The sequence below is a fragment of the Vespula vulgaris genome, chromosome 4 (genome assembly GCF_905475345.1).
Source record: "Vespula vulgaris chromosome 4, iyVesVulg1.1, whole genome shotgun sequence".
NCBI classification, from domain to species: Eukaryota; Metazoa; Arthropoda; class Insecta; order Hymenoptera; family Vespidae; genus Vespula; species Vespula vulgaris.
In genome coordinates, this window is record NC_066589.1 from 2,414,649 (window position 1) to 2,427,927 (window position 13,279).

The window sequence follows — 13,279 nt, forward strand, 5'->3', positions numbered from 1 at the left end:
AACAGAGGAACGGTCTTAGAATTCGTTTCGTTTCATTTCTTTTTCCTTTCCTTGCCATAAATTTTTAAAGCGTTACAAGTTCCTACACTGCCAATTTTGAAAATAATAAGCTCGAAGGAGAAAAGGGGTGATACAGTAAAAAAACCGGGAGAAGAAAGTATAACAAATGGTTCGTGGCAGTGGCGCGGGATAACCCGCAGGTTTCAGGCATAACCGAAATCCCGGTGGCTGATAAATTATCCAAGGGACTACAGAATTACGCTCGATCTGCGATCCTCTTTTTGACAGAGAGAGAGAGAGAGAGAGAGAGAGAGAGAGAGAGAGATGTCTTTATCTCTTCATTCGCGATACGAACGCCAATACGTTTCTCTCCGATCTTCTCTTTCTCTTTTTTTTCTCCTTTTTCTTCTTCTTCTTTAATCTTGACAATCTTAAATCGTCGATTTTCTCAGAGAAATGTGATAAGATCGGAGATAAGGTAGGAAATGTTGAAGGTGCGAAGTATGCTCGAGTAAATTTGTACGGAGGATCTTATTCTTCGGGACAAGGTAAAGCATAGAACGGTATGCTCATAAGGTGGATGACGAGCAAGACTTCGGCTCTCTATTATATGGATAAAAGTGAAAAATCGAGGGAACGTCTCTACCGTCTCTCTACGTCTTTGCCGAAGATACGTACACGTTCACTTTCACATATGTGTCTATGTGAGTGGGTAACACTGTAACAAGTTTGTGTTACATGTAGGTATCCGTTATATCGTCGAGGATAATAATAATCGACAAATCGAGTCGACGTTCGTGATGGACGATCTCTCTATATAAGTCCGACGATCCGTAATTTATTTCTTCGTATAATAAATCCTGTTATGCCGCTCTCATTCTCGTACTAGTAGGAATAGAGGCAGCAATACCAGTATCGAGAATCGTATAAGAATAAGAAAAACGTTGTCTCGTTCGATGAGTTTCGATTTTTTTTTCCAAAATAGTAGAGTTGGAAGAGCGTATATCCAACTCGATTTATCGATCGATCTCCGAGCGTTGTAAATACGACTCTCGGATGGACGCAACCCAGATGTAGGTAGATACTTTAATATCTTCCCGAAGATTTACGATTTATCGTAAGAGAGATACGAGAAAATGGCGTATCGACTTTTGTGAATGTGACGTTCGCGATGAAGGGTATCAGAAAATAGATCGAGAAAAGGAGACGAAGAGAAAAAGATTAAGTGTCTTCGAAGGATAGCTAGGTAAATCGGTAAGAAATCGTAATCGAAAAGCGTCGTCGAGTTTTCTATGCTCGTCATTGTTCAAAGTATATATATATGTGTGTGTGTGTGTGTGTGTGTGTGTGTATGTGTGTACATATATCACATATGTATATCTATACGTTCTTCAGCGACATGTATATATACGTATTCATATATATATGTGTGTGTGTGTCTGTATACATGTATATATATATATATATATATATATATATATATATATCTTCGTAAGATTTGTTAAAATTTTATTCTATGTATACCTGCGTTCCACGTTCGCCAATGCAGGTGTAAATTTACACGACGAACAGCTGGCGTTATCGCATAGATAGCGTCGCGTACCGACAGCTTTTGTGATATATTTACCGTAACACAAAAGCTATACGTTTACCGTGAAGTACATAACATTCAACCGGTAGACCTTCGCGGAAATCTCGCTTTTACGAGGGCCCATCGATTTTTCTAAACGGTTGACTCTCGCAACGAGAGATACAATATCGGACGATTTCAAGCACGAAACGTGTTCGACTTTCCTGCATTCCCTGATTTTCCGACAACTTTACGATCCGTTTAAGCGCGTTCACTTCTCTACATACGAAACAAAAAAAGAAAGAGAGAGAGAAGAAGAAAAATAAAACAGGAAAATTTAGCGATACGTCGAGTGAGTTTTGCGCTTGAATTTTCTCGAAAAATGCAGTCGGAACGTAATGCTCAATTAACATTTTTCCGCAAGCATGAACCCTTTGTTTAATGAAATTTTGTTCAGAATTCGAGCTCGTAGCGATATATAATCGGAATAATATCATGAAATAATTCGTCTTACTAACAGATTTAAACCTACGAAAATTCATAGACCAAAGATGAATCTTAAAGGTTCTTTAATAAGGAAGACGACGAGAAAGCTTATCGTGTCGGCGGCGCAACAGGTGACGCATCTCGAAATTGTCAACATTTCGTACGACGATAAAATCAGACAGTGGTTTCTACAATATATACATATAGGATATTGTACCTACATGTATATATACTAAATTGCCTTTGTGTGCCAAGAGGAATTTGGACTATTTCAGAAATCAGCTTGAAATGATCAGAACCATTAAATAATCGTCGATTCTCGTTCAGACAAATAGTATTTCGATATTATGACAATTATCCATTTGACATAACAGTGATAATATCAATTTCATTCCCGAATGAATCCTTGATAATGTATAACTTAATACTTATATAATAATATGCAATTATTTCTACATGGATAATTCTAAAAACTTTATTCTTTGCAAGATTTATATTTTATGATTAGTGACATAAAACTAAGTCGTGATTTTGTCAGTTTTTCTTTATCAAATGTTTTTATTATCAAAAGTAATAACATTTATTTTATTCGCTAATTAATCCTTAATAATATATATGTACACACATGATTTATTCTGATGTGAATTTCATTTACTGCATGATTTTTATTTTTAACGATTAATATATTAACTGTATTACTTGGTTTTATCTCGATTATTTTATCAAAGTCTTAATAGGCAAATTCGAATGATGAAGTTGAAAGGATATTTTCACATATAGATGGATGCATATATATATATAAGATTAAAAAGGCAAAATGATGGAAACATTGGAGGGAAAGTATGTCAACCGTCGATCAAAAGCCCGTGTGTTCGTCATTAAAAGCATTTTTAAAGCCTGCACACATTAAATATCGTAAGCCTTTGGCAAAAAGGAAGGATACGGAGAAAGGGGTAAGAGAGAGGAACAGCGGCAAGAAAAAAGAGGGCGACTAAAATGAAAATTTTTCAAACGCAAGATTTCAAGCCGCACGTAACTCCCACGTGAAGTCTGCTTAAAACGAAGAAAAGGGGGAAAAATAGAGGCAGTGCACGGAGATTGGTGGAAGGGTAAATGAGACTGACTTTAAAATATGTGCCTTCGCCATTACGAAGACGTATATGCCGGCGCATATGGCACAGAAGAACCCACCCTTAACTCTTCAACGATTTGTACCGTGTTAAGAGCGGTTAAAGTTTCTATATATAGGAACATATATGTAAGTATACATCGCCTCTTAGACAGACAAAAAATTCAGAAAAGAATATGCACGATGAAATTTATTTCCTTTTTCTCATTAAGGATTTATATTTTTTTTCTTTCTGTCTGTCTCTCTCTCTCTCTCTCTCTCTCTCTCTCTCTCTCTCTCTCTCTTTGTAATATGCTTTTAGCTCGAAAGTATAATAGTTATAATGAAAATTAACCATTTTATAATACGAAACAATAATTTCTGTTTCCGAAAAAAAATATATTATTTCCTTTCCTTAATATACCTAAATACTTACACATATTTCATTCCATAAAAACAAAAGTGTAGTGCCTGAGTACTATCGATGCTGAGTACATAAGAAAACTTTATTCAGATTTGCTGCAAAACCGAAGCGATCTGCGTCGATCATACTCGTAAAATGCAGAAGCTCGTTCTCTTTTTCTTCCTTCGCATTAGGAGAATTCAAGAAGCACAATGGCGACAGAGAGGAAACAGAAGAAAAGAGAGAGAGAAAGAAGAAAAAGAAAAAGAACAAGAAGAAGAAGAAAAAGACGAGAAAGAAGAATAACGGATAGTACGATTTCCAATCTTTGTGCCCGAAAATCGTCCTTGATCCTCGGCCAGAATCACCGCAAGGGGGAAAGAAGTATAAGAGTATATAACCTCGCTGGTGGAAACTTCCTTTCTCTTCGACTTTCTTTCGACCTTAGAAAAGAGAAAGAAAGAAAGGAAGAAAGAGAGAGAAAGAAAGAAAGAGAGAGAGAAAGGAAGGGCACGGCATAGTGATCTGGAGGAAACGGGAAGGCCATAGGAGAGTGGGAAACGGAGGAGGCAGTTTGGATTACAGGCAAAATACGTCGAAACGAAATCCCTTCATCCCTTAATACCGATCTCCCCCCGGCTTCTTCTATTTCTCATTCTCTCTTTTTCTTTCTAAGACCAACCGAATATACCACAGGGTAGTCTCGGTAGCTGATGGTCCGCAATGCAACGCGTTTTCATGACCGAAGACTTGAAGAATAGACTCTTGAAATTTCGTACCGTTTCACCGAGCTCCTTCTGATTTCTTTCCTCTTTCACTGCGTTCTTTTTTTCTACTTTTCTCCATCTCTATTATTTTACTACCTACCTATCTACCTACCCATCTACCATATCATAATATTTTTTCTTTTTTTCTTTTCGTTCTCTCTCTTTCCCTCTCTCTCTATATATATATCTATCTCTATCTCTATCTCTCTCTTTCAGATATCTCACTTGCCATCCCCCATCTCCTCTCTCTGTTTCTCCCAGTCTCATTCACCGTCTTAGACAAAAATGAACCTCCGGTGAAAAGATAAAGACTCTTGCCTACGCCACTTCCGTACAGGAAAAAAAGGAGACCTCGGTTCTGAGAAGAAAGAATAAAGTAGGAGAGAGAAAGAGAATTTATACCCATATAGGAGAGAACGAACAAAAATATAGTAACCGGTATCAAAATGTACCACCGAAGAAATGGATTATGGTCGGAAGTAGGGTTGGTAGTTCAACGAAAAGGGGCTGCTTCTGGAAGGCTCCGTTGCTATCGTCTCGAGGAAGAGAGATTACAAGGTGTATCGTCGCGAAGGATTGCTAGTGCCATGGTGTACGAAGTTATACCACGAGGTTAATCGAGTTTGTAACGCGGTGTTATAACGCCCCGACGATACTCCAGCGTTTCATCCGGTTAATCGATAAAATATTAGAATTAAGTAATAATCCTATTTAAAAAAAATTGTGAACGTCCTCAACGAGTACCTTAACGAGAACGTCCATATGAGTATGATACAACCTTCGTCGAACCTTACCTAATTTTCATAATTATAGAATTCTTTAAGAAAAATGTAATTAATTTTTCTGAAAGTTCTAAAATCTTCTAAGAGATTCTCGTTAAAGAGACAACTCGTAGAAGAGGCGAGGGATGAAAGGATGAAATGGAAGAGGATAATAATAAAAGAGTAACAATGAATGGTAGGGAAAGGGAATCCTTTTGTTTCTTAGCCAACGTTTTGTTTTAGGATTACGAGCTTATGAACTATCCACGTTTATCTGCGACGACGACTCTGAGAGAGAAGTATAGAGAGAGAAAGAGAAAGAGAGGGAGAGAGAGAGAGATAAGTAGTAGAGCGAAAAGTGGAAAGAGAAAAGCTTTGGAACAAAATACAAAAAGGCAATTATCAAAAGTAATCACAACGCTCGGTGTACGTTGATTTTTAAAGAAATATCATCCACGACTTCCCTGCCTTATTTCTTTTTTCTCCTTGTGACAACTCTTGACGAGAATTTCTATCGTTATTCACGTGTTTATTATTTATTGTTCTTCGTAATGAACAACGAAAAGAAAAAGGGAGAAGAAATGTATCTATTTAATCTCTAGCACGAAATAATTATGAATGTTTATCGTGAATTATCGATTATCATTTTGTGTATAATATTATACGTGATGAAAAAAAGAAAGATTCTTACCTTATCTTCGAAACGACGGTCGGAGTGAATTCTAACTGATAAAATCCGAGTTCTTGCGGTTTTACGTCTTCCAAACTGCTATACCTTACGTAGGTACAGGCTTTCGTAGGGATATCTGCAAAGAGATCAGACAAATTTACATTTGCGAATATGGAGTTCTTGATTTAATATACATGATGTATAGGGACTTTCGAAAGAAGCAAAAAGAAAATTTGATATAACTTTAACATATGGAAAAATATTCTCCTCTATAACTTCTATTTTTTAAATTTTCATCGACATATTCATTATCATGTACAGATAAGAACTTTCCAATTTTTTTCTTATTATTTTCTTATATTCTACGATTATCAAAGACAAATATAGATATACGAAACGCAATATATAATACGCAATTCGTTCTCGCAATTACTGAATGTACATCGATATTGGATTAATTGTAATCGACTTTTTTACTTCTTTCTTTTTTTTTATATATATATATCCCCTGACAATGATGGCTTATATGAGCAACCAAATAGAGCGATAGAGTTCGATATATGAAAAGAGAGACATAAATGTGGCGTACGCGTTAACGTTGAAAAATCAATAGCTGCCGGCAGAGTTCTCTTCTGTTCCTGGCTCTCTCGATTCCCCTTCCATAAATAAATATGAATATTACGTATCGGCAGCGGAACCAAGCGTGTATCGAGCGTAAATTTATTATAGCCAGAGATACGGGAGATTCAGCTCCGATCGAGATTCGTTTTGAAAACGTTTCTACGCTTTAAAGCCATCGTGAGTTCTCCGTTTCGTCGAACTCGTTTATGTTTCAATTTAGAAAAAAATATTTGTACGGAAAACTACGATATCTATTTTTCAATTATATTCTACTCTCTCTTTTTCTTTTTTTTTCTTTTCTTTTCCTTTCTCTTCTTTTTTTTTCTTTTTCTTTTCGCACGAAAATGATTTCCAGAAATCTTATAGACAAAGAAAGAAAAGAATTATTAAGATACTTAAGATACTGAAACGAAATTACAAGTTATCTTTCATCTAACGAGCGAAAGCTCTTTCGAATAATTTTCACTGCTTTTCTCGCAAGAATCCGATAAATCAGTCTTCCTCTTTCTCTCCTTCTCTCTCTCTTTCTCTTTCTCTTTCTCTCGTTCTCTCTCGTCAAAAGTCAATAGCGAGTAATCGTGGGAAATGCAAATTCGCATTCGCCGCAAGGATGGTAAAATAATCTTCACGTCGACTTATGAAATCCGAGCACACTTCCGTGTTCCACCTCCTCCGAATGCCGTGGTAAAAGGTAAATCCTTCGAGGCAACAATGGAAGTAGTAGTTCCGAAGAGGAAGGAAAGAAAGAAAAAGAAAGAGACGAAGAGAGCAGGTTTTCAAGCATTATGCTCTGCACGGAGGGATGGGTACAAGAATGAAGGGGTTACGGGGTGTGGATAACAGAGAGAAAAAGAGGAGGGTGGTTGGCCGTCCCAAGGGTAGTATAACTTCTCGATTGTTATTAGGGGATTATTGTTATTAAGTACACATCTCAACGAGGGGGAAAAGAAAAAAAAGAAAGAATAAGCAGCGGGAAAGATTTGAAAAATAATGGCGAAGAAAGGAGAAAACGTTAGACTGGATAAAGAAGGGAATAAAAAGACAGAGGGAAAGAAAGAAAAGAAAAAGAAGAAGGAATAAACAAGATCTACAATAGAAAGGAAAGAGAACGAAAAGAATAGAAAATATCTCATGATTGTACATGAACAGAAAGAAGAATGAATGAACGAACGAAGAGATTTTCTCGTTGGAAAGTATATGCCCACTATTCCCACGGTTGAACCACTTCGAAAAATCTTAAAGCCACCTGAGAGATTTTGAATTCGCGCATATAAAAGAGGAAAGAAAGAAAAAAGATTTTTTCTCTCATTCTCTCTCTCTTTTTCTCTTTTTCTCTCTCTTTTGAAAACACAAAAGCTCAAATTTTGCTGTTCGTTCCACGAATAGACCATAACTCGTAATTCCAACTTTTATCGAGGGTTCGTCCAATTTTTTAAGCCGAATCCATAAAAATATAAATGTAAGTACCGTCCTAGAAAACGTGCGTTATTGTACAAGTGTGTTTGCGTTGAATAGTAAAATCCTATATTAATCTTTTTGTCCGAAATAAACTCCGACAAATTCACGAAATAACTTCAAAGATCGTAAGAGAATCTTATTGATTTTATAATCTCTCTCTCTCTCTCTCTCTTTTCTTTCTCTCTATCTCTGTCTCTCTGATAACAAAGATTATCATTCCTCTTTATCTTCTTTTTTTTACTACACTCTTTACTCTTATTGCTATAAACTTCCTTTCTATCCTTTCTCCCTTTTTATCCTTTCTTTCGCTCAAGGATATTACATCCAGTTGAGCCGAAGTTAATGAGACGAAAATAAATGCCCGAGAATATTTGAAATAAACGTCGATTAATTATAAATTCACATCGAAGTATTATCTTATTTGTATTTAGGTATATTACAAGAAGTTTGTTTTTTTTTCTTTTTACAAATTTCTGATTCGAGAGTTTTTTCTTTTTTTAATAAAAATATTATATCCATTAAAGTTGGAGAAAGAAAGAAAGAAAGAGTGAAAGAGAGAGAAAGAGAAAGAGAAAGAGAGAGAGAGAGGAAAAAGAGAAAATAAATGTTATTAAAGTTTTCAATGGGAAAAGTTAATTATTAGGAACAGAAAACATATTTATTACGTTACATTGATGGGAAATGTGAATTTTCACTTTACTAATTACTACTTTACGAAAGAGGGATCGAAACGAATTAATTTGTAAAGACGAGAACTGTTTGTAGTGCTAGAGCGCGTGGCTGAACTTATAAGCGTGACTATTGCACTTCTCGCGAATTCACAGCATAGCGAAACTAAACCACTTCAACTTCCTCTCGCATTCTCACATTCTCTCTCACTCTCTCTTTCTTTCTCTCTCTCTCTCTCTCTCTCTCTCTCTTTCTCTCTCTCTCTCTCTCTCTCTCTCTCTCTCTCTTTCTCTTTCTCTTTTCCTCTATCTATCTCTATCTTTCACTCTCGATCGACGTTCTATCTTCGCGAGCACAACCATATATACGTGTAATTCCGTTATTCGGTACGGCGCGCAAAATTGCTGGCACAAGATGAAACGATTCAACTCGTACTACGCGTGCGAACATCGCGAACGCGAACAAATTTTTCTTCGTAAAATGATGATCGATGGCATTGACAAATCACCGATTCACTCCGTGCAATGTAACAAATTTATTTGTAGGATGTAAAAGAGAAAAAAAAGAAAAATCTGTATTCCGAGAATCTCCTTTAATCTCGATTAAAGATTATTGACGTTGAATATACAAAAAGTTTTACCTTTTTTCTAAATTTTTTAACTCAATTTCTATCGAAATTTGAATTAAAAAATTTGTCATTTCGAACCTTTCGAATTTATTCGGTTTATAACGGCAATTAAAGGTAAAAAAAATGAGAATATTTTTTTCGGAGAGATATTGAGTTTAATAAACATTACGTTGATACGTTTGTATAATATTTATTGCGATTTTTGATTTGCAGCGAATCAATTACCGAGAGGTTGTCCCAGAAAGCGATGACCGATAAAAGTACGAAGAGCTTTTCAAAGAACTTCGATTTATTCGATGATGATGTCACGGACTACGTATACCAGCCATTCGAACTGCGTAACGAAGGTGCTCGTTAAATAATTAGGGCGACAGCGACTCTCGAAAGAGTCGTGCTTTTGAATTACTTGTCGTGGTAACATGATCTGCAACTAGCGAGAAAGAACACGCGAATAGTGTGAGAAAATAAAGGAAAAAAAGAAGAAGGAGGAGGAGAGAAAAAAAGAAAAAAAAAGAAATGATAGAGAAAGAAAAGAAAAGACACGCATAAACGCCAGTTCGTCGAGCTCTATGTGACGTGTTCCCATTTATTTCTACGCCACTGCAGTTTCTCTTTGAATGATATAAAAAAAGGCTGAATCGTGAAGCTCGAGAAATCGTCTCATAAACGCGAACTATATATCTATAGTATCTATGTATCTATTGCATATATCTATACTGCACAAAGCATATACACAAATATATATATTCATATTCCTTTTATTTTACTTTAAAGATCGTTTAGTCAAGAATTCCTCGATTTATTCATTTTATTAATAAAGATAAAATAAATCATAAGTAGATAAGCTTAAAGAATCATATAAATTAATTAAAATAAAATAAATTCTAATTATTTGATAAAAATTTTAAGAATACGAAGAAAAAAGATAAAGTAATATTAGATTGTTGTTGGAGAAGAATAACAAAGTTAACAAAAGAAAGATAAGATTTAGCAATCATGGTATTTTCTTTTAGCAAGGCTGCGGTAAATTTCCGCACTTTGAACGCGTTTATTCCGTTTAACTCACGAAGTGATATTACAAGGGAACAAGTCCAGTACGGAGTCGAGTACAAGCCAGCGAGCATGTCGGCCAAAGAGTGGAGTGCCGTTGCTAACTTGATTTTTCTCAGAAAGACGCTTTCACGAGAGAACTGTAGGGAAAGGGAACGACGTTTGGATATCGCTGAAAGAGGCTGCTGTGATGGTCTTCGTGAAGCTTCGAAGAGGATGGGCAACCAATTTTTGTGAGTGCACCTTGAAATAATCATAGCTTCTATCTAAGTGGCGCTCGTCGTAGATATGTATGTAATATATACATATATATATATATATATATATATATATATATATATCTGTATACCTGTGTGTGTATATATATATATATATATATATATATATAAAACTGCGCGTATATGTACATATTTTTTTCCTTCTCTTTTTCGTCTAGACGGTAACGTCAAATACATATATCCATCATCCGCGAACGCTTGGCAACTCTACTCGCTATCTGTCCCCCATCCAGTTTCGAGTATAACCCTAACGCCTGGATATCTAGCTAAAACACTAAGAGAGCCTATACAAATATACGAATGCACTTTCATCTCGTGAAAATGATCGTCCAATCGTTCGAGACAATTTAGTAACTGTTTGTCAATGAAATATAGTGCAGCATTTTTAAGATTAACGGCGAAATAAGATCACCGAGTTTATCCGTTTTTAAAATGATTATTTCATAATAAGACAAAAGAACATATGCATTCCGAATTATTTTATTTATTATTTTAATTTTTATAACGTTACGAATATTCGTCGTAAAATATATACAAACTATAATAACAAGAACGAACGACCCAAGAACATCGATGCGATGGAGCCATAATTCGTTGAATATAGTCAAGAGAACGAAGGACGTTCCCACGAAGGGTTACATCGCTCGAGATCGCTGGGTATGCCATAGACATCATCCGCGGCTACGATATCGCGGCCTAAGGTGGCTGTAAAGACGCGAGTATCTGGCAGATGGCGGTTGTGCGGATGTTATATAATATTCATGCAGCAGTATTGCATCTTGAGTGGTGCCATTAGAGAACGTGGGCGTCAGCCATCGCGGTATCATGGCGGTTTGTTGTTCTCTTGGCGCCTTCATCGGCACTCATCCCCTTTCCTTTACGCTTGAACCCCTTTCACCCTCTCCACCAAACATCTCCTCTCTAACCACCAAGATCATCACCACAACCGCCGAACTCTCTTGCACCGATGGTTACGCTTCTACGAATAATTCAACGAGAAACCACCGAAACCTTTTTATGATTCCAAAGATCTTGCATTTTTTATTGATTAGATAAATGAAAACGAATTGTGTACAAATTCTTTTTTTTTCATGAAAGTTAGAATCAGTAGAATTCTTAGAAAAAGATTTAAATATTTCAATCTACGTCAAGAACAATTGTCTTTATCATTTTTCCCAAATGGAAACTCATTTTCTTGTTGAAAACAAAGACTATATGTAATACATACACAGAAACATACACATATATCCATATAAATTTCACATAACAGGTATTCATCGCCGTTCTCCTTTTCGTTCTCAATTCGTCGAGCGAAAATTTACTTCCATCTCGGATGCAGCGACTATAATAGTAAGTTACGTCGAAGTAATAATGTGTGCGAGATGAGTGAAGTAAACTCTTCAGGGAGAAAACTCACACCTCTTACTTTCCCAATCTCCTCACTCTCTCTCTCTCTCTCTCTCTCTCTCTCTCTCTTTCTCATTTATTCGCAAGACCAATAACCGTCTTTTGTGACGTCGAACGTCGAATGATAAAGAGACAATTTATGTCATCAAGAACGCATCGTCGTCGACAACGAATCCTCCTCTTCCACCTCCTCACTCCGGTTAGCCTCCCATTCCTTCGCTTCGTCGTCAGAAGCGACGTTAAGTATTCATCGGGCGTTTTCGCGCTTCGTGCCTTCTCGTCTTCACGGTGAACCGTGGCGTGCCTTCAAAAGAGGGATCCAAGAGACGCGCACCCATAACCGCCATTATCGTATCCAGCATCCACCATCTTTCTCCATTTTTCTTCTTTTTCTTTTTCCTCTTCTTCTTCTTCTCCATCTCCTTTTTCGTTTTCTTCCTCTTCTCTTAGTATTCTCTCTTCTACAGACTTCTTAATATCACGTTCTTTCCCTAGCAGTATCTTCAAACCCCTTAGGAGTTACGCGTTAAAGGTAGAAAATAATAATTCCGTGTGGCTCCTCTTTCTTCTCCTCCTTTTTCTCACCACTCGTCAATTCTTCAAAGCATTCGTTGAATATCCGAGTATCTCAACTCTCTCTGTCTCTCTCTCTCTCTCTCTCTGTCTCTCTCTTTCTACCTATCTATATCTCTGTCTCTCTTCTCGTCTTTCCGATCAATCGAATTTCCTTAATGGATCTTAGACGCCTGGTTCGGACCAACGTCGAGATGTTCTCTCGAAATGATAATAGTAGATCAATGCCGAGCCCTTCTGATCTAGAGACGAAAATACGTTGAGTGCTGGTTTCATTTAAAAAAGAGAGCAGGTCAATTTTTTCTTTTTATAGTGTTAAAAACGACGGAATGTAATATTAATTATTTTGCATAAGGGATCATCAATAAATAGATAAAATTGGAACGGAATATAAATCCATATATAAAATAAATATTTATAAATACATATCATGTAATGGATTAATTAGATATCTTTATCAAGCATTAAATTAAATTTAACTTGTATCAATAAATTTAAATAATTATAGATTGAAATTACTTCTTCTTCTTTCTTTTTTCTATTTTGACTTTAATGATTTTTACAATAGGAATAAAAAGATGAGAACAATCTTTAAGGCATGACTACGGCAATAACGAATGGCCGAGTATCGCGACAAATAATTGTGTTTCGCCTGATTGCAGGAAGACTCTCATTAAATTGTCGCTCTCTATTTACCGTTCGTTGGCCATGTTTGGTAGATCCTAACCAATGTCGACATGCTAAGAGCTTTCGGTTCTACCACACTATCCGTCTCTCTCTCTCTCTCTCTCTCTCTCTCTCTCTCTCTCTCTCTCTCTCTCTCTCGTTCT

The 13,279-nt window shown here is 36.3% G+C and overlaps 1 protein-coding gene and 1 long non-coding RNA gene across 15 annotated transcripts in view; one reads left to right on the top strand and one right to left on the bottom strand.

The window, feature by feature from the left end:
- The window catches only part of LOC127063433 (uncharacterized), a 112,659-nt gene that overhangs the window by 30,971 nt on the left and 68,409 nt on the right, over positions 1-13,279 (bottom strand). For all 11 annotated transcript variants that reach the window (XR_007781351.1, XR_007781353.1, XR_007781352.1 and 8 more), the window contains one exon: positions 5,787-5,901. Coding sequence is in view for 5 of the 11 variants with exons in the window: in XM_050993229.1 (XP_050849186.1) it covers positions 5,787-5,901 (115 nt within the window). In the remaining 6 variants the exon portion in view is untranslated. The remainder of the gene's footprint in view (positions 1-5,786; positions 5,902-13,279) is intronic.
- The window catches only part of LOC127063436 (uncharacterized), a 47,152-nt gene that overhangs the window by 17,728 nt on the left and 16,145 nt on the right, over positions 1-13,279 (top strand). For 2 of the 4 annotated variants that reach the window (XR_007781360.1, XR_007781359.1), the window contains one exon: positions 9,355-10,424. This is a non-coding gene — a long non-coding RNA (uncharacterized LOC127063436). Of the gene's footprint in view, positions 1-2,874; positions 3,315-9,354; positions 10,425-13,279 lie in introns of those variants that run through there. The other 2 variants (XR_007781362.1, XR_007781361.1) reach the window with 2 other exon arrangements.